At 44.4% G+C, this 23,715-nt stretch overlaps 2 protein-coding genes across 2 annotated transcripts; both read right to left on the bottom strand.

Annotated features, from left to right (window-relative positions):
• Positions 1–1,182: 1,182 nt before the first annotated feature.
• Positions 1,183–6,592, bottom strand: rgcc (regulator of cell cycle). Its single transcript, XM_069663248.1, has 5 exons — positions 6,453–6,592; positions 6,065–6,238; positions 3,645–3,752; positions 3,018–3,080; positions 1,183–1,823 (listed from the first exon to the last, which is right to left on the bottom strand). Exons 1-5 carry the CDS (start codon positions 6,478–6,480, stop codon positions 1,816–1,818), a joined length of 381 nt encoding a protein of 126 aa, XP_069519349.1. The 5' UTR covers positions 6,481–6,592; the 3' UTR covers positions 1,183–1,815.
• A 3,430-nt stretch (positions 6,593–10,022) lies between these two features.
• Positions 10,023–23,360, bottom strand: f5 (coagulation factor V). Its single transcript, XM_069663393.1, has 25 exons — positions 23,215–23,360; positions 22,748–22,830; positions 21,094–21,216; positions 19,402–19,614; positions 19,137–19,298; positions 18,815–19,036; positions 18,561–18,726; positions 18,215–18,395; positions 17,900–17,996; positions 17,597–17,802; positions 16,700–16,847; positions 16,409–16,621; positions 14,195–16,301; positions 13,918–14,086; positions 12,916–13,152; positions 12,578–12,794; positions 12,095–12,274; positions 11,835–11,951; positions 11,675–11,746; positions 11,476–11,561; positions 11,237–11,392; positions 11,003–11,147; positions 10,584–10,735; positions 10,270–10,452; positions 10,023–10,169 (listed from the first exon to the last, which is right to left on the bottom strand). Exons 1-25 carry the CDS (start codon positions 23,358–23,360, stop codon positions 10,023–10,025), a joined length of 5,928 nt encoding a protein of 1,975 aa, XP_069519494.1.
• Positions 23,361–23,715: the final 355 nt, after the last annotated feature.

The raw sequence follows: 23,715 nt of genomic DNA, 5'->3' as shown, positions 1-23,715 counted from the left end.
CATATTTCGATCATTCTTGTTTCAGTCAGTACTCTGAACTCGCTCATTGTGCTCTCTTCTCTGTCTGCACCTGCTGCACAGCCACTAAGGAACCGATATGGAAGTGTGTCTGCCCATAGTTAGCGACCTTTGACCCCAGACAGAGGGGTGCCTCTGACATTAGACAACTTGAGCCACACCTGCCGCTGGCCCTTGAAGAGGTCACACCCTCCTGTGTGCCTCCGCCTCTGGAAATAGACCCTGCTGCTGCAGGAGTTACATAAGTGTTTGTTTGTTGAGTGGATGATTAATGAGCACAGGAGGTAAGTGACGTCCTGCATCTATTTCAGTGTGATGCTGCATGTAGGACTTTACATTCCTGAGACTGTATACAGAGTCCTTCTTGTTAGTACATCCCCATTCTGAGAATCTCATTATGTAATGCATCCAAAGTGAGTTTAATGAAGATTTTCTTTGTTGTGTTTGCAGGATTTAGTCGGCCTTGTTCCTGGAAAGAAAGCTAAAGATGTGGAGGCGGGTGAGCAGGTCGATGACCCCCACGGAGACGCCAAGGGAAGGACACACCAGGAACGTTTTGTCTGAAGGTAAATAAAGTTTCAAAGTGCCGAGGAGCCGGCTTCATTTGAAGATTCTTTCAGGATGCTGCAGCCAGAAAGTTGAGACGAACAAAGGAAATGCATCACGTTACCTCACTGCACAGGCTACCTGTATGTTTTAGATCTTTAACATTCCTGACGTAGCGTTTTTCAGATTTATCTTTAGCTTCTTTATGACCGTGTTCCTCCCGACATCAGAAATGTTCTCTGTCAAAGGGAACAAAAGATCTGTCCTACTTTTTATTGTTTTATTTTTGCTAAATTAGATTTTCCCCATGTGTGTTTTTATGAAAGCTGCCATTAAAATAAAGTTTCAGTGTTAGAGCCTCAGCCTGCAGCTCTACACCTTCTCCTCTGCCTTGAGAAGAAATCAATACCTGCTTGTGCACAGATATAACAACTTTCTGAAAACATGTTAAAATATGCTCCTGGACTGAACTGAATCTGTATTCAAAGAGCAGAATGTAAAACATCAGGCTGTAAAAGAAACTCTCACGTTACTGAAACAGCCTGACAGGAGCCCGGCGCAGCAGGCGGTCGGAGGCCAAAATAAAGAGCGGAGACGTGTGTTAGTAAAAGAACAATATTTCATACTTTAATATGATCTCTGGCAGCGTCAGCTGTATTAAATACACATGTTGCTTCCAGTTTCTCCAGAGTGGATTAAGTTTATTCCAGTTAATCTGAACGTTCTGTTAATACCAAGGCAAATAGAATTATTATTTACATAAGATACAAAAATATATTTTACACACATAAAGACGATAAGGAGCTCTATAAAATTACAAATATATTCCTGTTATAAAAAGCTATCTTAAATACTCTTCCAGCTCGGGTTGGAGTGTGGCCTGCTCTGTGGGGTGACAGTGAATGTTCCAGTGACTCTGTGCAGCGTATCGTCCACGTCCTCTCTCCTCACAGTGATTCATGGAGTCCATTGCATCATGGCTTGTCCTCAGGTTTCCTAATATGCTAATTTTGGCCCTTCCTGCAGCCCTTACAGCCCAGCAGTCAGGGGGTTGGAGTAAGTAGAGCTCTGCTGGGTTAACTTTAGGATCTGATGCCGCGGTGGAGCCGCTTGGACGTTGCTGTGATCCAGCTGTATCCTGTTGGGTGGTTTTGGGTGTAGGAGCCGGGCGTTTGCTGCTCAAGGGGGGTCCAGACATCCACTCCCTCCTTCCCTCATGGCTGCACTCCAGGACGACTCTGAGCCTCCTCGTCACATGCCTGAGAACAGAGACAGACAGACCTGATTAGAACATGGCTCCCTGGCTCCTTGGCTCTATTCTCAGAGCGGCGGGCGCTCTGTGTTACAGGCTGGTCATCGTAAACACTGTGGCCCTAATAAACACACCATCCTGCAGGGCTAACGGGGGGCTGCCCGACTGCCGGGCTGAGTGTCCAGAGTCTTACAGAAGGACTGTGAAAGACGGACATGCAGCAGCAGATCGGGGCAGGGCCGAGAAGGAAAACATGGAAACAACTCCCACTTCTGTCTCATTCCATTCCTGACATTTACAGTGTGAGCAGCAGCGCACATTCCTCATGATGCAAGTTCAAACACTCACAAGCCCCAAAGTACAGAAGAGGTCCAACACAAGTAGAACATGTACGTCTGTTAGCAGTGATGTTCTAAAGCTGCTAACGGACGCCCGACTGCTTTAAGCGTTTCATCCATGTGCGTACGCAGAGCTATGCAGAGACTTCAACTCAAAGAACAAGACAGTGAAAATAATGAACATGAACTTTGCTCCGGTGTGTAAATCAGCTGGCTGCTGTCGCTGCTCTGAAGTTCTCCCTGTCGCTCTCAGACATCTCGTTCCCTACACGCCTCTTCTCCACGCTGCCGTTTCCCTCTCAGTCTGTTTGCATCTTGATAAATCTGTCGTGTGTGAAATGCACTGATGGATACAACAAGGAATCCTCTTTAATATGTATTACTGTCCACATCTTTAAGCTAGAATCAGTCTTGTTGTTGGGAAGGCAGCGAGCAATGATGAGTGTGTTAAAACGTCGGGCATAAAAGTAAAAGTTTGCAGAATTATAAATACAGATTCCCAAATGTAAGGGGTATATTAGGGTAGAGAGGGATAGGCTCTTCACAGGGCTATGTGGTGTGCAGATCGTGCGTGATGTTTGGAGCAGCACGCCCTTCCAAAGTTGAGTGACGGGTGTAAAGGGATACGCTGCCCCAGAGGCCTCCATGCTCCACATAACGTGCCCCTGCTCCTTCATCCTCCTCCTGACACATCAGTGCTTCTAAGAAACCTGAGGGGAGGGGCTCCTGTGTCACTTTATGAGTGGTCGTTAGCATAGCTGACATAGGGAACAAACGCTCCTGTTAATCCTGAGTAGCGGGCGGCGCCAGCACGCACGCTAATTCATCAGAGGTTCTGGCAGCTCGGCTGCTTTAGCACTTACTCTCTAATGTCCTGTCGAGGTCGGCGATGAAGTCCTCCAGCTCTTTAGTGTCGCCCAGTTTGGCTGCAAAGGAAACAGATTCAGATTTCAAACTAAGGAGAGAGAAGATTTCTATCATCAGCATCTTCAGTAACACATTACAAGACTACAGTGAGAGGTCCGACCTGTCTTTGTCTAGTTACACTGATGTGAACCTGTCTGCAGCCCAGAGCTTTACCAGAGTCATTTACAGAAGCAGAGTTACAATCGTGTCTGTGTTTAAAGAATTTGCTTATCTTTATTCAAGTGCCTGGTCTTTCAGTTTCAGAGAGCCTCAGTTGCACGTGCTCAGACTGTACGCTTGCTTGTTCGTCTGCTCTCACATTTACCCACAGCTCTCTAATATTTTGGTGCAGCAACCCTGTCACAACCTCCGACCAAGAGAACACCAGCTTTAGTGATAGCCAATGAAACCATCCCTGCCTCGTTGCAGGTGCTTTCGTTTAACCTTTCGAGTGTCCTGTATGAGCTGTTACTCTGTAACACGGTTTGTCCACGTCTGCCCTTTTACTTCTCTTGCTCTCTGCATGACTTTTGGAACAAAACAAAGATAGAAAAAGTTTGCATCGTTCAAAAAGCGTAGCTCACGTTTTGGTGACATCAGAGGGGGTGAGGAGGTGGTGGGGGAGAGCACGGTGGGGGAGTTCAGCCTCTCGTCGCTGAAGCTGAAGCTGTTCCTGTTGAGCGACTCTGCACCTGTCAGAGAGAAGACGACACATTGAGACAGATTAGATCAGGTGAGTGTTCACTTTTCTGTGCAAACAACAAATCTAAATCTGTGTCAGTGGAGCAGCTTCAGCGTGTAATCATCGCATTCTCCTGTAATGACAGCCTTCCTCTGCTGCCTGTCACACACATGCATGTGCTTGTATTTGCACACAAAAACATTGCTTTGACTTTGGACCGCAAAGCCGACGGTGTGTCGACATCGTTTATGCATTAACATGAGCAAAAGTTGATGTTCTGCCACAACTGACAACTCCAGCACAGTTTGTACAGTCTAACTCAGCGTCAGTGACAGCACTATGACCGCTCAGTCAGGCAGCTCTGCCCCTGCTCTTAAGATTTATCTCTGACACGTTCAGTGTGATACGAGCGCAGAGCACGCTCTTGTTTCTGTCTCTCCTGCGCCAACTAAATCTGAACAGAGGGTTACATAAGTGACATAATGGCCAGCTTCAGTCTGCCAGGTCACATTTCAGGCCACCACATTACATATTTTCACTGTCTGTTTGTCTGTAAAGAAATGGAGGAAGAGAGATAAAATGTGGAGACTTTCGGCAGCTAGATAAGAAATCTGTTTGACTTTTATTCATCAGAAGCGACATGTTGAGTAAAAGTGTCAACAATGATGTCCGTGTGACAAATAGAAAGATTAGGCAGCCCTTAAAGCTGTCCTCGTCTCTCTCACTCTGCACAGAACTGCAGCGGACCTTAACAGCGTCTCAGATGTCGACCACTTACACCCCCGCCCCCGCGACCTGTGCCCCTCCCACCACTCGGCACTGTGCACTCAGTGGGAGATAGGAGACGCCACACACAGTGGGGGAGCCCAGGCGCGCACACACAGAGCTGTGGCCTTAAAATCAGTGTTTGACTTGGACACGAAAGCCTTTATTTCCTCTTCCTCCTCAATCTCTCTCTAACCCTCTCTCTTGGTTGGATCTTTTACACTCTATGGCTTGTCTCATTAATCTACACGTCCAACAGTCCGTCCATCCATCAGGCTGCAGGACAATAGGCCGTCCCTGCGTGGGACAGGTCCCTCTTCATTAGACTGCCATGGAGAGGACAGAGCTCCTGCAGGAATCTGATCCTTCGGCAGGCTCATTAGCACCGCAGACACAGGTTCAAACACCTTCCCCCCGCTGTCATCACTGCGCTGATTACTGCAGGATCATTAGTGGTAATGTGGTAATTACATGATACTGGATCAGACACACTGTGGGCTCTGGTTAAACTCTCACAAAACCACTGGATCTGTTATTCTGCATCACCAAAATACTTTGGTCACAATTTTTGTCCCGAAGGAAAAAATCTGCATGAAATGAAAATCTATTCACGGCGGTGCAGCGACAGGAAAGCACAAGAGCCTGAATATCTGTGGAGTCTCCATGCATGTGACTGAAGGGCGACCTCGTCCCTTCATGCCTCCAAAGACCTTCCACAGAAACTATGAAACCTTTTCCCATCGCCTCCTGGAAGTCCTGGTGCCTCCACACGTGTTTGGGAATCTATCTTTGCTCACTGGGACTTGCTGCATATTTTCTCTATTTGTCAGCATATGAAGCTATCTCATTCAGGCAGCCTGAGGCCAGCTCTGCAGCTGCAGCAGACTTTTTTAACACTTCACGTTAAAGTCACATAGTAATGTTTGACTTTAGAGCAGCAGCCACAATCTGGGGGCAGGTGTGCCAAAAATGCAGCAGTAGCTCAATCTGACGGCCAAATCTCTGGACTGAGATCAAGCTTTTCTCTTTTCTTTCTCTCTCTGAGTTCGAGCGTGATTACGTGTGCCAGCAGACACGCAGGGATGCACGTGCAACAGTCTGCCAATCTGCCCAGCAGCCCTCACGATGGCACAGGATAAGGAACTGCACGCAAGGTGTGACAGTGCAGAGGAGGAGGAGAAACACTGACTCCAGCTTCTGATAAAAAGACTTTGAGGGCCGTATGTGAGACAGAACTCTTTCAGAACTTTCTGCACTCGTGACTGCAGAGGGAAAAACATGAAAGTCATATCAGCAGAGCCTGATCTCCATTCTGGCTCCCCTCAGGAGCTATGGGAGGCTTTTTTTTAACCTGCTGGAACATCCTGAATATGTCTGAGACATGAGTTGTAGTCAATATAATCCACCTTCACTGCTCCACACGTCATCAAAAGGTATGTACGTCATATTTGTCATTAAATGGTACAAAAGCAAAGATCAACATATTTTACCGCCACGTGGGACGACGCTCCCTGAACCTGTTGAATCTACAGTTAATGACATGTTCAAAAAACTCACTCTCGGAGTCGCTGATGCCGCTGTCGCTGACGCTCGCGCAGCTCCTCCTCTTCACCGTCTTCAGGTGCTCGTCGTACCTGAAGTGACGCTTCTCCACCGGCGACTTGAAGTCTTCGATCACCGCGTCGAACTCGCACAGCACGTCGTCCAGGTCCTCTTCGCTGACGAACTTCGCTGCAAGAAAAAACAGCATGTGTGAGCGTCATGGGTAGCATACTTATATTATGGTGTTGGAGCCTTAACAACGAGAAATAAACAAGTAGCCTACTTAAAATGCAAAGTGCAGGGTCATCATAAAAGGAGTTTTGTATTCACATCGTCCCTACCCAGCCTGACTGTTTGTTACAAATATAAACAATAAAACAGAAATATATCAGATCATATTTACCTTGGGCTCTCAGTTTTGGGGACTTCATTATTCCAGTAATTGGGGTTATTCGGTCCAGGAAAAGTCTGTTGTATAAATATGAATGTACAGAAGGCCCTTCAGTGTAAAGTCCCGCTCTGTCCTCGGTGTGAAACACAAACTGCGCGTCTTCAACTGAACCTCCAGCCAGAGAACTGCCGCCTTTTAACGAGCCCTCCTCTGTGGGGGCGGGGCCGAAGAAGGGGGCTCTGTGTGTGTGTGCGTGTGTGTGTGTGTGTGTGTGTGCAGTGACCAATAAAAGTTTTCCCGGTTGGAGTTACACTCCGCTGACGTCACCCTCATAAAAGCGTGTTTGTAAACAACTCCCGTGTCAGCGTCCGGCAGCAGCAGAGGTGTGATACAGATATTTATACTCACGCGCCGGTGTGTCCATGTTTGATCACCGGGCAGATCTGAACGGGGACTTCCCTTCATATAAAAGGACAGAAATGCACTTCAGCACACCGTGCTTACTGAAATGTCTTTTTTTCTATAAGAAATGCGGAGAAAATTTGCGATATTACAGGAAAAACAACAGAATATATTTAAATCATACTTCAGATTAAAGACCGAGTCAGAGCAGGGATCTATCACCGTCTCCCACACAAGGAATACAACAAGAATAACCAAGAGTTCCCCTCATTGGTGTTATCTTCTATCTGTTCCATTGTAAAGCAAGATGACAGTTCCCTCAGCCATTGGCCAAAAGTAGGCCTGCTTATGCTTTTCCAGGTGAGGGTGATCACCTTTGCACTCTTGATAGTCCCAGAATGAACACTGTGGTACTTTGATGGAGAGGGACGTTTGACTGATTATTAGGCCTACTTCATTAAAACATCTGAACAGAAGCAAACAGAAATATCACCAGGGTGAAGATTAAATGTCACATTTTCAAAGAGCTGAACTCAGACACAAACTCGTCTCGTCCTGTCCAACATGATCTCCTCCTGTGATCTCATCAGGTGGAAAGATTCATCTCATCACAGCTGACATGTAAATGTTTAGTCTCGGGCTGACCTGCAGCAAAGGTGAAGCTGGAGCGACCTCTGGTGGTGTGCTGTGATAACTGCATCTGTAGTTTCAAAGTGTTGACTCGCACTGTTGTGACATGAGGTGGGGCGATACTTACCAAAAATAACTGAGTAAACAAACAATAACACCCTAACTGCTCGTTTCTCTTTTGCCAGTGCTTCTCTGTGGTAATTAAACCTCCGTCCACCTGTTGTGCTTGGTGTTCTCTCCATCCTGACTGCTGAGACGTTACACCTGAGGCAATACATGAAGAGTTTTACTTACTAATTTATACATCAGATTTAAATGTTTACACATAAACCTTCTGCTTTGTTTTCAACATAGTCGAAGCTACTTTTCTGAATGAAATGTTATTTAATCAAACTGAATGTGTCCCTCAGGTAACGTTGGTAAAGTTCAAGTTCTTCTGCTGTAATCTGTTAGCTTGCAAAGCTATGCGTTCGAAGTAGCTTCACCAACACGACATTAGTTTCTTCAACCGGAAGAAGTTGGTGAACATGCAGCTGATCCGTTAGCAGCAGGGCGTCTACACGACCAGTCTTTCCTTGGGTTCAGTCGTGGTTCCTTCTAAACTAAAGATAGATTTAGCTGATGTGTGTTAGCAGAATATGTTAGCTGTTCATGACATTGCTTGCTAGGATGCTTGCAGATGATGAGCACATTCTTCAGCAGTATCAGCATGATGATGATGTCACTTCTTTCTCAGACAAAGTGAAATGTGGTTTCCAACACTGTGCCTAAAAACTGGATTTAAGACCTTTAACTGGATAATCTCCTGTTAAAATGTCCACGAGCAAAACACTTAACTCCAGCTCTGGCCTGCAGCATCACATTATTATCAGAGTCACAGAGACAACAGCTGTTTCCCCTCAGAGTTCCCAGAGACCTGGACAGCCAGTCGTCTAATAAAACTACCTGTGAGTTAATTTGTCTTCACAGATCAGTGGCACGCAGCACAGCCATGCTGAGCCTTTCACACCTCCAGTGCCCAGTTTAACATGATCAGCATATGGGTAAACACACCATGTGTTTGCAGCTGCACGTGTCTGTTGACTCTGGAGGCCTCGAGGTGCAGCTTAACGACGAGGAGGTGCTCAGCAGAGGTGCTAAAAGTGACACCTTCACGACACCATGAGAAGATATCTGGGTTCACATACTTCAGATACCAAGACAGGAATCACTGAGCGGGACACTTTAAATAAGAACAATAATCATATTTATTGAAAAATAAATTACATGATCTCTACTTACATATTTACATTCATTTATGATCATTTCTTATTGACAAAATGAAGTTCAAAAACACATGAAACTATTGACAACAGGTTTAAGATTATCCTTAACCTCATACTTAGTGCAATTACCAATGAGTGGGGATTATATTTTTGTGTTAAAACGTTTCATCTGTTTATTTGCAAATTACTGGGCGGGTCAGAGTGAAACATCCCCAGCAGGAGTCAACGTACGTAACGATTGAGTTTCACAAGCTCTATAATGAGTTTAACAAATGGCCAAGGCAATAACTGTATGTATATTTATATATGTAGAAGCAGTGCAGGTTAATATCTGCACCTCATTTTTCTCTGCTGATAAAACCTCAAAATTAAATATAGGCAGCGGAGCGAAGACACATTTCTGCAGGTCTGACAGGCCGATAAAGCAACGCTCTAGTTCGTCTCACAGACGATCGAAGGCCTTTCAGCACACATCACGATACAGTGGCAAAATACACCTGAAAAACAAGTTAAAATAATAATATATAGAGTATACAAAAATGGGTTTGCGGACCGTTTCAAAGCCTCAACTTTGCATTTGTTGCAGTCACCATCTTTAATTTTCAGGAAGTGACCATATTTGGACAAGAGGGCGGAGTTTGAGATGAGAGAGAGTTAGCGAATGCTAAGAAACACAGGTAACCTAAGTTCTAGCTTGGTTTATAAGGTGCATTTCTGACGTTAGCTCGGAGTCCTCACGGTTTGTTTTTTGTACAACCAAACGCAGATTTTTCAGATCCATGGTAGCAACTTGTCAATCACAGAAGGCCACGCCCTAAAGCACGCTCCTGCGCACTGGTCTGTGTGACTCTTAATGGGCGCATAATTTACTAAACGAACATCACGCTGTGTCGAAGAAGACTTGTGTTTACTGAGGGAATAAATCAAGAGAGAAGTAGGACCACTTTCTCATAGACTTCTATAGAATTAGACTTGTTTTTGTAACCAGTGGAGTCGCCCCCTGCTGGACATTAGACAGAATGCAGATTTAAGGCACTTCTGTATTGGCTTTACTTGTTGACCTGGAGGCTACGTCCACTTCTTATATGCAGACGATGACATGTTTTATAAGATGACGTCGTTGTGCGTGCACATCATGTTTGTATCTGCCCACTGACCATCATAACAGGAGAGGGCATACTTATATGTTATATTTGTTTAAGGAGATATTTGATGGTCTCTGCAGTTAGGAAAAAAAGTGGAAAAAATAAATTCACATAATACAAATCAGACAAAATAAATGGGATCACTCAAAGTCGCAGCCCAGCAGCTCTATCCTCATGGTGATGGAGCCCATCCAGCTTTTAGGGACGATCCGGATGAAGCGTGAGAATATGGGAGGGTAGATGTAGTTCTTCACGTGGTCGTTGTTATCTGTATTTCCATGAAATGTCTGGATATGACAAGAGAGAAAAAAGAACCATTGGTTTAGAATCACCTCTCTACTACTGTTAAAGTCACGAAAATGTCCAGGTGATTTTGCTGCAGCTCACCTTGGAGGCGATGTTCTCGTCGTCTGTGTACTGGTTCCAGTGGATGCCGTTGTGGCTGTACAGCAGAGCGTAGGAGATGACGTACATCTCTTTGCCCAGAGACTTGGCTCCTTGTGTTATGATTCCTGTGATCTTCTTAACTTGGGGCAGCTCCACCTGCAGCCACTGGTTCATGTCGCTATTCTGTTAAAGCCAGGGCATGGAGAGAGAGGTATTAGGTTGGGAGGGGGGTTTGTGAGGCTAGCAGCTTCATTTGAAGTTCTACCACCAGGACAGTAACAGTCTGTTTGTCATGTCAGTATTAGGATTTGTACCTTCGCCTGCCAGGCGTTGATGGTGCCCTGTTTGTTGAGGCGTGCCAAGGCGGGTATCCAGGGCCCAGAGTACCAGCTGGAGGCTGTGGAGCTGGCTGTGATTCGATGGTCCTCTATCAGTCCTGTCTCCATCCCAAGAGGCACCGAGCAGCCTGAGGCAGGAGATTAGACATTCATTCATAAGACATCATTTACAGTTATATATCTCCAATTTAGAGACTCTATTAATGAGATACATGCTTTTCATTAAATTAAAACGTGGCAAATCTCTTCCCCCCTCTGCTTTATCCCCCAGTCTTTCCATCTGTCTTGCCTTCATCAGGGATACGTGAGGCTGCTTCCTGTGTCCTTACATACAACACATTGATCACATTATCTGATGGAGTACAAATCTACACCAATGCCTGGCGACATCTCACCATCGAGCTCACAGCCATAGAACTCCATGCGGAGGGTGGCCTTGCTGTACCAGTTGACGGGGTGGAGCCTGATGAATCGTCCAATCACAGGAGGGAAGAAGGTGTTTTTGTTTGGCTCATAGGCTTCCTCGTTCCCAGTGAATGCCTGGAGATAGAGGGAGAGACATTAAGAAGCATTCTCTATTATTTTGTAGTTCTTTCTATTAAAGACGGAGGTGATCAAACTCCTCGTACCTTCCTGAGGTCCTTGCTGTCCCCCTTAAAGAAGATCCAGTTCCTGCGGTCGAGGCTGTAGGAGATGTAGTACCTGACCACATACTGGGAATGGAAGAGCTGCTTGGCTCCCTGTGTGGCTACCTGACTGATCACAACCGGTCGCTGGAAGTCCACCTGTTGATGAAGAAGTCCACATGTAGCAGATTGTACTCACATAGAAAGTAAATACAGTCAAACACACTTACTCCACAACACACCTGAATCCAGCTGTGGTTCTGCTCCGTGCTCCAGGCGTTGTATTTACCCTGATTGTTCAGTCTGGCGAGATAAGGCTCCCAGTATCCTTTAAAGATGGGAAACTTGTCATTCATCTAGTGACGTATGAATTTATAGAGGAATACTATATAGAGGAATAGTAACTGTGATTGCAGCAGGATCACAGGGAGTTCTAGCTACCTCTGGTGTTGATTGCTGTGAACTGGTCATCTTTCACACTGCCTGACTCCAGACCCAACGGACGGTAGCAGTCTAGGAGACATGACAGAGATTTAGCAACATGTCCGTGTAGTTACAAAATCGGCACTGAATTCAGCAGATTGTGTTTTCAGATTTGTACCATCATCCAGAACCAGAAAGAGGGTCTGCATGCCCTTCTGTTGGTTGAAACCGACCTCCGTCTCCAGCTGCCACAGGCCAGGCTTGGATGGAAACATCTCCAGAGTAGCAAAGCTCCCTGCGGACACAGTTCGGTGCAGAAAGATTAGGCAGTGGCTAATATCTTCATTACAACTTTTGAGGTATCACCAATCCAAGTGCAGTTTGACTTCTACTCACTGACTAACTATTCTCTTAATGAATAAACATTACGCTGCTCACCTGGCAGCAGGGGGTAGACGGCCTGCCTGTAGCTGGTCATCTTCTTGTGGAGGAACGTCTGTCCGTGGAAGTGGATACTGTGAAAGTCTTTGGGAGAACCCATGTTCATGAGGTGCCAGCACACCAGCTGGTTGGTGGACATCCTCAGGCCTTTCAGGCTGTATATAATGCCGTTGATGGCTTAGGGGAAAAAAACAGGATAAAAGCTCTTTTAGGATTTTTCATTGAGATCATTCTGTTTAGTTTTTACGTAGCCTCTTGCTTTCTAATGTGAAGCCACTGTGGAGCTGCATGCAGTATTTCCTTTAAAAACTAGATGGCGATGGCCGAAGTATCAACTCAAGGTTTGAAAGCAGTAGTCTTCTTAACAACAGGTGATGTCAGAGTGGCTAGGTCCACTTCTTAAATACAGTCTATGGAATGTACATACTTGTTTAAATCAGAATGTTTCTTGTAACAAGGCTTTTTAAAGGCATATATTACAATGGAACTTGAGGTTCTCCCTGAAGTTGGGGTCCATAGTCCTCCTTCTGCTTTTCCTCTGGATCTTCTCGCGGTTCTTCTCGTAGTACCAGCTCTGCGACTCATCAAAGGTCATGAAAAGCAGCATGAACTCCCTCATGTTCGGAAACTTCTTGGCCAGAGTTCCCTCTCGACACACCAGCAAAGGCCCGATCAAGCCCGAGTTGATGTCTCTTTCCTAAGTGACAGAGAATACAATAAATCTAAGATTAGGCAGAAACTGTTTATGAACTATTAAAAAACATTTCTTCCACCCAGCTGCACAAAGTATACTTAGAAATAATGTGCAGGTTACTCACAGGATTAACTCCTGAATAGTAGGCCCAGGTCCGACAGTGAGACTCGTCTGGCTTTGGCCCAACCATAGAAGGGACCTTCCATATATATGTGAAGGTGGTATTGGGCTTGACCTCATTGTCATATTGAAACCAGTACTTAGAGCCATCCGCATAAGACAGACCCTCTGTCTGCTTGGTATAAGTGACCCCATTTGGGTGTAAGGAGAACGGACGTTTAGCATTGTTCTTGAACACCACCTACAACACAAAAGAGACACATTCTGTGATAAAGATGTAGTTAGTGCTATGAAGGAATAGTTCTTTGAGAAATACACTTTTAAATTTTCTTGCCAACAGTCAGAGGAAAGGATCTATACAAGGCTCATATCTGCATGGTAAAGAAGAAGTTACAGCCAGAAGCCAGTTAGCTTAGTTTAGCATAAAATACTGTGGTGGACAAGTAGCCCCCCTGCAGGAAGTTACTGTGCCTTGTCGAGACACAGTCGGGCAAGTGGGGGGTTGTTTTGAACTCTTGTTTTTTTTATCCAGATCAAACAGATTCCCTCCATCTTTAGTCTTTCTGCTAAGCTAGATTAACTAGCTGCTACCAGCAGGAAAGCCTGTTAGCTTAGAGCAAAGACTGTAAACAGGGGGACACGACTAGCTCTCTGCAGAAGGTTACTGTGGCTGCCAAAGAAAAGGTCTGGCACCCACAAGCAGTAGTTTTACAATTCAGTGTTTTGAATGGATCCAACAGTTGCCCTCTGGATTCAGTCCTTAACTAACCCTACCAGCTGCTTCCTGTGACCTCTCTGAACAGACACATGAGTGGTATCAATCTTCCTCAACTCTTGGCGAGCAAACAAGTGTTTTCCCCGCCTTTCCAAACTTTTGGCATGTAGAGACTGTAGATATAGATATTTTTTAAATGGTACAATAATTGTACATTAAACACATGAAGCATTTGCACAGAAAATAGTTTGAAAATATGAGAGAATCCAACCCAAAAGCTGTCAGTCTCACCATGATGCTTTGTCCAACCTCTGCCTGGATTACAGGTCCAAGGATGCCCAGATGCTCATCCATCTCCCCTCGGATTTCAGGTATTCTGAAGCTGCTGTCCATGTAACCTCTGAAAACCACCTTGGTGAACTTTGTCTCTCTGCTGTTCAGTTGTAACTTCTCTGGCCTCCTGTGGCAACAACAGGACCTCATTTCAGCGTATGGACTTGAAACTGCTGGACAATGTTCCAGTTAATCTGAACTGTCATGCTTTTCTTATGACTATCCGCGAGCTTACCTCTGTCCGTAGCCGGCGTAGTCCCACTCAACCTCCTCTGCAGCGATGAAATATGTCTTAACATTGGTACCCGACATTTTTAGGTAGTATTTGGCTGTCTCATCCAGGTTAAGATTGTTGATGTCTTCATGATCACTGTAGGGGTCTTTGAAGACCACATACTCATATTCATTTGCTTTCACATCTTGCTCATCCACGCCTAGATGATCTGGTTCATCTCCAGGAATATACAGCTCGTAGTCACTGAAGTCGGGCCGGGGCACACCAATGACAACAGGCATGTTAATGAGCTCATCCTCATCAGAGACAGGTTGTGGTACATTGGGTCGTGCCCCGCGCGGGCTCATGCCTGGATTGAATCCACGAGGAGAGAAAGGTAAGCCACTCCTGGCTTGAGGCTTGTATTCCTTCCTCCTCTTAGTTTTCATGCCATGGCCCTTCTGGGGCCTCTGTCGCAGGTTCACCTTCTTGGTTTTTGGGGGGGTTGGCGTTGTTTGAAGGGTCTCCTTGCCAAGATATTTCGTTATTTCATCAGGAATCTCCATTTGCACCACCTCGTGAGTTCCCTCGTAAGTCCAGTTGTACTCTGCCGTCTTGACAGATGTGGTTTTAATAACCTTTGAATCACTTTCTTTAAGGTAGATTACTACTTCTTCACTTCTCTCTGAATAACTCAGCTCCTTAGAAGCGTCTTTTCTGGAGAGGGACAGGTTACCTGAAACCGTCGTCTCATTGGACAAACTTTCCAAAGATGAAGAAGAGGTTGTTTGGTTTAACTTGTCAGTAAGAGCTGTGACATTGCCCCTGCCCTCCAAACTAATCTCCACCGATGACTTTGATTTGGATTCATTCACGGAGACTTCCTGTGAGGGAACTTTTCCAAACAAAATACGTATCAAATCTTCCAGGATGGAATTGGATGGAATTGTCACATTTTCCGAAGAATTCATTGGAAGTCCGTGCCCTGGCTCTGCTGCAGTGATGACAGAGTTATTGTCACTGGTTTTGTTGCCTGTGTTCTCGATCTCCAACTCTAAGTTGGTGAAGTTGCTTCTGTCTCTGCTTTTGATGTCAACCTCTCCAACATCAGCCACTGGAAGAGCGATTGAATGGTTTGTTCCATTTGCTGACATATTAGCATGAAAAGTTGCTGTGCTATTCTCAACTGCATTGTTTGCTCTACTTGACGGGGCGGTGACATTGTCCTTTGCTGAAGTGTTGCTGTTAGAAGTGGATAAAGAGAAGACGTCCCCTCTGATGAGTCTCTCCTCCGAGTCCTCCGACAAGACGGTGCCCACAGAAGTCTCTGTGTCAACAGTCAGGGTTGCATTCTTCAAGATGGAGCTTGAATTTCCCTGTAATGTTACTGTAAGATTTGTTGTTTCTTGCAATGTTATGGTAAAATTAGTAGTGATCTCTGTCGATACGTTACTAACCGTTGATGATGTCGTAGCATTGAGAACTGTTGTGTTCGATGTGTCAGCAACATTGTCAAGATTTGAGATGTTTACAGAGGCGCTGCTGTTCGTTGTTATAGTTTCATTCTTTAGCGATGTATTGGAGCTATAAAGAGCGGCTGTGTCGTCTGTGTTAAATGAGGTGGCATTGTCTAAAGTTGAATGGGTTCTGTTGGCGTTCAGTCCAGCCGCCTCTGTCCAATTGGAGTGTAACGTCTCATTCTGTGCATTTGGCTTTGGTATGGATGCCTCACTGTTTCTCTTTGTGTCTGTCTTGTTAACAATGATATATGTGTCTTCTTCAACCACGTCAATAGCATCATAGTCCAAGAAAGAAAGGTCCAGCAGCTCCACACTTGAGGTGTTAGATTGGTTCCTCAGAGACCTGAGACCCAGTTCTGTTGCATAATTTTCCGTGTCTGCATCTGTCTTCACTACCGTCCGTTCTTTGTCCTTTTTGATCTTCTCGTCTTCCTTCTTGATCTCATCCAAGGTCAGAGGGTTCCACACAGTAAATTCTGGATTTTCAGCTAGATCTTCGTAATCATTGTATACGTACTGGTAGTCGCGATAGCACTCGACATCCTGAAACTTTACACGCACTCCTTTCATTGTCTCATGGGAGTTTAGGGAGGCCATGAGCCAGACACCTGTTTCAAGAAAGACACCATGAAGACAGTTCTGAAGGTAAAAGCATCCTACAGACACAATATTTGGATAAACAATCATAAATAACGTATTCTTATCCGTGACTTACCAATGTTGTCCATGTTCATAGTGATTGTTTCTCCAGTCATGGGGTAGAGGCTGAGAAAGTCCTCTGTCCGCTCATTCAGCTCAAACGTATGACCGTAGAAAGTGGCCGTCTGGATGTAGTCCTGCGCTCCAACACTGGACACGTGCCATGTTGCAATCTCACCATTGCAGAAGCCCAAGAGCGGGCCGCTCTCAAACACATATCCGTTAATAGCTGTTGGGAAAAGTAGATGAATATTAGTCGTCTTCCAGGCAGCTAAGAACAGTGAAGCTTCATTCTGTCCAAACTTACTGTGCATGACATTGGATTTATAAAAGTCCCGGTCGGCCTTGTTGACTTTCGATTGGTCACTATATTGGCGAATGTTGTGATCCAGGTACCAGCTCTTGTTCTCATCAAAGACAGCTAACATTGCATGCTGCTCCTTGTCTGCTTTCAGCTGTCAAACAAGCCAAGAATGAATTTATGTTTAATTGAATTAGAAAGTGTGACAAGGAACCAATCTAGTTATCTTGTCAAATATTTCGCCCCTCTCATGTAGGAGTTAAAAAAACCACTTCAGTTCCATCATTAAATACAAGAAGTTCTCATTCAAAATCTATAAAAATCTCAAAGTAAAAGTTGAAGAACAAATACAACAAAAATGTTTTTCAATGTCCAACACATTAGCCTGAAATCTTTCACTGCAAACATTAGTCCCAGAATCGCTCCAGTAGGAAATTCCTAAAAGAAAACTGTCTGCATGTTAGGATCTCTATGAGGCTGTAAGGTTGCTAACATGCTCAAACAAAAATGCTAATATTAGGGGATATTAGGCACATATTAACCTTGTTCACTATCTTAGGTTAGGGTGTTAGCATGCTAACATTAGAGGTGAGATTGATGGGAGTTTTCTCACTCATTATTATACATGATGAAAAGTAAGAGGATCACCAGAGTTATTCAAATTCTTTCAGATGACGACTGTCTCAACCAGATTTCATGGCTTTGCATTCAATGTTTTACTAAATACACAGATGTCAGCCTTATGGTGGAGCTTTAAGAAAAGCCACGCGATTCTTCCTCTGGGGACAATGACTGAAATCTATATTCTGGCCTGGACCAAAGTTGTGCATCCACGCATTGACAAACAGACAGTGCCGTCCTTTGCTTCTAACACACCTAAAAATGATTGTAGAATCTTTTTACCTGCACGTTCCTGACATTAAGCGATTGACTCTTGCAGATGAGGATCGGTCCGATCAGTCCCGAGGCGATGTCTCGAGGCGTGTCCACTGCACTGTGGTACAGTCGAGTCAGACATCGAGAGTCTCCCTGCAAAGGCTCGTCCTCTTCCGCCACCCTCCACACATACGTGTACGTCTCACCTGGCTGAACACCATGAGACTGGTTGCCTGGCAAACACAGTGTATGTACAGTACCTCATCAATTAGGTTAAAGTCATTTTAGATAATCAAACCATGAGCTTCACAGTGAGGAGAGACTTAGTACCTCCTGCTGGGTAGTTTGCTCCCTCTTCTGACTTCTCTATAGTCAGTCCATGTGGGTAGATGCTGTAAGGCCTGGAGGCCATGTTCTTAAAAACAATCTGTGAAAGAACAGGGAGAGGTTTCAGGGCACTCAGTCTGTAGACAGTGATAAACACAATGACTAATAATGACATAACGTTAACTGACATAATGACATGCAGACATTTTTAGAGTTCCCTCATTTTACGAGGCTCTTTTTAAAGTCTCGATCTTAATTCCCGCCCTTGGCCCTGACTCTGTTTGGGGGTATTTATATTTCATTTGAATATTAACTTACCTTAATAACATCTCTGATTTGTGCTCTGATGACCGGGCCCAAGATCCCCAGCTCATCTCTCCTTTGCTTGGACTCTAACCTTTCGGTGAAGGATTCATTCTTGTACAGGGTGTACACGGCCTTCTTGTAGTTCTTTCCGATGCGTGTCGGTGACCGTCTCAGGTATGTGGACTTGAAGTCCCTACACAAAAAGATACACCGTTTTATTTCATTTTCAACAACAGCTTTGACACAAATTTCATGCAATAACAACTTCACTATAAACCACACAGCCTCACTGTTTAAGATATTATACCAAGTATTGAACTTAAAGCTTTAAATTCTGTATCATGTAAATGCTGCTTACTCGTCAACGTGTTCATGCACTTCAGGTGCATAGTCCCAGACTATTTCCTCAGCAGCGATGTAGTATTTCCACTCCCTGCTGTGTCGTTTCTGCTCAATGGTCATCCTTCGTCTGGGTGCTTTGAAGCCGTCACACTTTGTCACGTCAACAAAACCGTGCATGCCAGCTGCAACGGCAGAAGCACTTTAGTTTCATCGATAAAAATCTTCCGTGGTTTTTGGAACTATTCATCTCCTGGACAGAGAAACTCTTACCCTCCATGTGCTTGGCGATTTGTGAGGAGAGCAGCCAGCGGCCTGTGTGCACAGCCACCATGCTGGCGGTGGCGGAGGAGCCACTGATCAGGCCCACCGAGGACACTTTATGACCCGTCTGCTGCAGAACCTGTCCGTTCATGTGCACCGAGAAAGCCTCGGCCGTTGAGCTCATTCCCAGCAGATGCAGGCTCACGGGGGCGTGAGCACACACACTGACGTCTGGAGAGACAAGAGGAAACTGTTGGTGACTTTGTGCTATTATCTCAGAATAGTTTTGTTGGTTCAGTCTCTAACTCTATGAGCTGTTGGACTGACTAACCAGGTAACGATCCCTCTGTGTATCCGTTGATGGTGTATTTGACGTGGTTATCCGAGGAGTAGCTGCTTGGTTTGTACTTGCTCTCTTTCTCGTCAAAAACCCCAAACAGGAACGAGTACTCTTGGTGGAAACCAACCTGCTTCCCCAACTCATCCAGACTGCCTGCAGAGAGAGAGGCAGAATCAACAATGGTTCATTTAAAAACTTTCCTTTGGGTGATTTCCCTGTAAGGCAAAAACGAAAACAGACTTGTTTTCCTGCTTACCACGCTTGCAGATGAGTAAAGTACCAATAAGGCCTGAGTTGTAGTCCTCGACAACATTTTGGTGGGAGACGTAGGTGTAGGTGAGGCAGCTAGAGTCACTGGGCTGTGGAGAAACCTCTGACATCACCTCCCAGTAGTAAACGTGCTCACTGTCGGGCTGCACGGCGTCGTCCTCCTTCTCTTTCAGTGAAGTGTTATCAAAGTATTGAGCTCCTGCAGAAACAAGGGACAAATGACTTTCAGGAGGATGAAGACCAAAATAACAGAGCTCAATACTCAACACACACAAGTGCACAAGCCCTGCAGTTCCTCTGGTGTCCACTTGAGGCTGTCTCCAGCAGTGAGTCAGTCCCCATAGAGCCCCATGTTAAACTTTACAGCAGAAATAAACATGTTTACAGCCTGGTACAAAAAACAGTTTGGGTCTCTATAGCTCATTTCTCTCTTCATGACAACTGTACGGGGAGAATCTTTATACAGCTCACCTGTTTACATTATATTAAGGCTTTTAGCATAAAAAGGGGCGTGGTTCCACTGTAGATTTAAGCGAGCAAGCAGGGAGTCCGCCAAGTTACACAAGAAACTTTAGCTTCTTTAGCCTGGTAAACAATCACCTCCAGTCAGCTGGCACCACAAACAGAACCTCCTTTTGCGGGAAACACAAAGGTTTGCTAGCTCATTAGCCAGCTAATGAATTAGCATTGACTGTAAAGCTTTGATAACCTATATCCCTTTCCCCATTCAGACCTGGGTCTGAATGCCGATTGTAACCTTTCCAACGAGGCAAAACAGCCGGGTGTTAGCGGGTTTTTGACCAGTGGGAAAGCTGCTCTAGTGTTTGCTAACCCCTCGCTCCTCTCCAGCTCCACCCTCTCGTCCAAATATGGTCACTTCTGGCTCAAGAAAACCAACATATCAGCGGCAAAATTGCCGAACTCAGGGCTTCAAAAAGGCAATAGATAAACCAATAGGTGACATCACATTGGGTACGTCCATTATCTATACAGTCTGTGCTTGTTGCAGTTGGTTCTGTTGTCTATATTTGCAGGGGTCTTTCTTGTGTTGTCAAATTAATGAAGACGTTTTAAATTGTTTTTTCCATCAGTAAATGTTTCATTAAAATGCAGCGTGTTGAGCTGTAAAGGCCGCGTACAAAATAGATCAAGAGAATCATGTTGGACTTACTTAAATGTTATTGCCAGGCAGAGGTCTGGGGAGATGACTGACTTCCCTAACAACAGTTGTGAGATTAAATTCCACACAAGTCCCGGACATAATGAAGACGTGATAAAGGTCTCCTAAAGCTGTTCTTTAATATCTCATTCCCTGCACTCTGACTTTTTCATTAAGAGCAAATTAAGGAGCTCTTAGTATTAATCTACCCCATTTACAACCGCCTGAATGTCCTGTTATTCCTCTCTATATGAGCAGACAGTGATTTCCTCCAGCTCAGCAGGGCTTCCTGTTGGACTTCAGTACCGTCTGCTTTGATAATCTGCCTGTCCTGGTTAATCTTTTAGAAAAAGACAAACATGCATGTTTGTTGTGTTGCCTAATCTTGTGCAATGATTAGAATGAGTAACATAATGAACACCCACAATGACCCTAACAGACAGACATAGCGTGTTACAGGTTTCTGTAGGTTCTCCACAGCTGTCAGACTCATCCACAGCTGGGCTAAGAGGCACCCACCCTCTGACTGTTTCCCGTAAGCGATCCCATGTGGGTGGATGCTGTGCGGTCCCGTCGCCATGTTTCTGAAGGTGACCACAATGGTCTCGCCCTCCTCAGCCCGCAGGGTGGGCCCGAGCAGACCTGCAGAGAGAGACGGGCGTTTATTTGGTCTCTGCATCACGTGTATGTTTTGTTACATCATCATGACACAGAGGGACACATGAAGTAAAGCCATACTGACTCATGACTGATTTCTTTGTTACTGTACTCACCAGCAGACATGTTCTCCATCACTTCATAAACAGCGATGTACACCAACCAGTAACCATAAAATTCTGTTATTCTTTCCCTGTTTTTACAGCTTCACTTTAGAGGAATCATTACGCAACTGTTGTTTTCTCTGGAACCAGAGAATGGGGGTGTGGTTCATCTTCAGATTCATCCAGTCCCATGAAAATTAATTAAATATAAATATATTAGTCCTTAATTATAGATTATATAGATAAATATTCTTTTTGATTTCATAATGTGGTTCTAAGTAACTTTATGTTTAAAGGTCCTACAGACGTACAGAACAAAGACTGTGGTACACACCATGAGTCATGCTGTACAGTTCTGTTGTGATGAGATTTGACTTATGCTTTAGTTTGTCAGAGAAATGTTTTTCATTTAGATTCATTTCTTTCTCTAAGCATCCATCACACGTCTAGTAACAGTACATGTGGTCAGGATTACGTACTTTGGGCACAGTGTCTATTTTCTCTGAGAATTTCACAATATACAATAAATCAATCACATCCTATTTCAAGGAGACTTCAGTATCAATCAAAGCTAAATTTAAGCTAATTTACACAAATGTTTTAATGACACCTGTTGTACATATGTTGTATTGTTTTTTATTCTTATTGTCTTTTTTGTCTTCTTGTATGTAAGTTCCCTGACAGAAGGAGTGCTGCTGTTTACTAGCTCATTTTATTTAATTCTTCCTCTGTGTTCATTGTTCTGACAAACACCAACAAAACATTTCTGGTATGTGTAAACCCTGATTCTGTTCTGATCATGAAACGCTGGTTTTAAGATAAATGTCCTAAACGTGTATCCTTAGTTCAAGATGTTTGCATATTTCCCAAACATCGAGCAAATGATTCTTAAATCTTTTCTTTGCATTCGATTGATGTACTTTTATTTTCTGGCTGCGCTGGTCTTCAGTTAGCAGTGGGTGTAAATATTGTTACTTGTTTTTAAAAAGCCATATTTTCTTGTTCTTTTGGCAGAAACTTTTTTAATTTCACTTCATGTTTTGCTTTTTTCCCTCGTCATTAGAGCTGACTTTTTGCAGTCATTGATATAATTTCCAACAACCCGTCTAATGAATCTATTAATCAAATAATTAATTAATTAATTTACAGACTGAAATAAATCAGCAGGTCCTGTACTTACTAAGTGACAGCACTCGAACACAATGACTGACTCTAGTTTTCCTCTCATGAGAACCAAACAAAGATCTGCACAGAACACACTTTCAGTAATTATAATCATATCACCTTTTTTCTGAGGAACATTAGCACATATTGTTTCTGAGTGGAAAGCAGACTTTGAGACAGGATGAGTATTTCTTAGTAATTGGATCCAGACAGACTGTGTGTTCGTGTTAACCATATGCAACACTTACCTAACCAGGAGGGATGAGTCTTAGCCTGTCTGAAGTCTTTCTCATATTCCCGAAAGACCACTTTCTTATAGGTGGGACCAGACCTAAGACACCAAACATGCATCAGCACACAGGAAAGACACTGTGCACTGTGTATCTGCACGTTGTGAACTTTAAGATAGGAAGGGATGAGTTTCATTATGAAGCGACTGATGTGTGTGACTCAGTATGTGTCTAATGAGACAGCGTGCATCACGTTAACATTAATTATCAAAGGGTGAACAACAGACTGTCAAACAAATGAAACAAGAACAAACTTGATTGTTTTTATAAAGTACAAATAACTTCATCATGCTGGCTTAGTCGGACAGAAAACATGAATGAATAAAAAATAAAGAGACAGAAATATGATAAAATGTGTTTTCAAAACCTGAAATATATACAATTCTTGTTATTTAATATCTTAAATCGTAAAAACAGTTTCCTACCTGTCATTTCCAGAGTAGTTCCAGTCTATCTCCACAGCAGCGATGTAGTAATGTCTCTCTCTGGGTTGATGCTGCTCCGCTCTGACAGCCAGGAGAACCAGGACGAGCAGGAGACAGCGAGCTCCAGCCCAGACACAGAGCCTCATATCTAGGATCAGTCCTGCAGGTGAGGTGGGTGTGCTCTGGAAGTGAAGAAGAAGAAGCAGCAGTGATCTGACGGAGAGGTCCTGCTCTGAGCTTTATCTCTCACTGACACACAAACCCACACACACATGCGCGTTTAAACATTATGTCCCAGGGCAATGAACTGTGTCTCAGTGTATTTTTTCCCCCCGCTCTTTTGTAATTAAAACGTGCTGTGTTTGGCTGTGAGTCATCCCTGAGGGGCCGGGGTGTGTTTCTTCCCATCATCCCTGAAAAAAAAAACACACATGGTGGCGATGAATGTGGAAATTTGTACATGAAATTTCTCAGACCTCAAAATTACCCAGAAATACTTAC

This window comes from Semicossyphus pulcher, unplaced genomic scaffold (assembly GCF_022749685.1).
Source record: "Semicossyphus pulcher isolate SPU_LCO1_2020_fin unplaced genomic scaffold, fSemPul1.0.p SCAF_15, whole genome shotgun sequence".
NCBI classification, from domain to species: domain Eukaryota; kingdom Metazoa; phylum Chordata; class Actinopteri; order Labriformes; family Labridae; genus Semicossyphus; species Semicossyphus pulcher.
Note: the sequence above shows the minus strand (reverse complement) of the source record. Positions and strands in the feature narration are given on the sequence as shown.

Coding starts and splice junctions, on each gene's coding strand:
- rgcc (XM_069663248.1), bottom strand. CDS start 6,480: ATGAAGTCCCCAAAACTGAGAGCCCAAG. Junction 6,239..6,452: donor CCCAAAACTGAGAGCCCAAG/GTAAATATGATC, acceptor TTTTTCTTGCAG/CGAAGTTCGTCAGCGAAGAG. Junction 3,753..6,064: donor CGGCATCAGCGACTCCGAGA/GTGAGTTTTTTG, acceptor TCTCTCTGACAG/GTGCAGAGTCGCTCAACAGG.
- f5 (XM_069663393.1), bottom strand. CDS start 23,360: ATGAGGCTCTGTGTCTGGGCTGGAGCTCGCTGTCTCCTGCTCGTCCTG. Junction 21,217..22,747: donor GACTCATCCCTCCTGGTTAG/GTAAGTGTTGCA, acceptor CTCTCTCTGCAG/GTCTGCTCGGGCCCACCCTG. Junction 17,803..17,899: donor AGCAAACTACCCAGCAGGAG/GTACTAAGTCTC, acceptor TGTGTTTGCCAG/GCAACCAGTCTCATGGTGTT.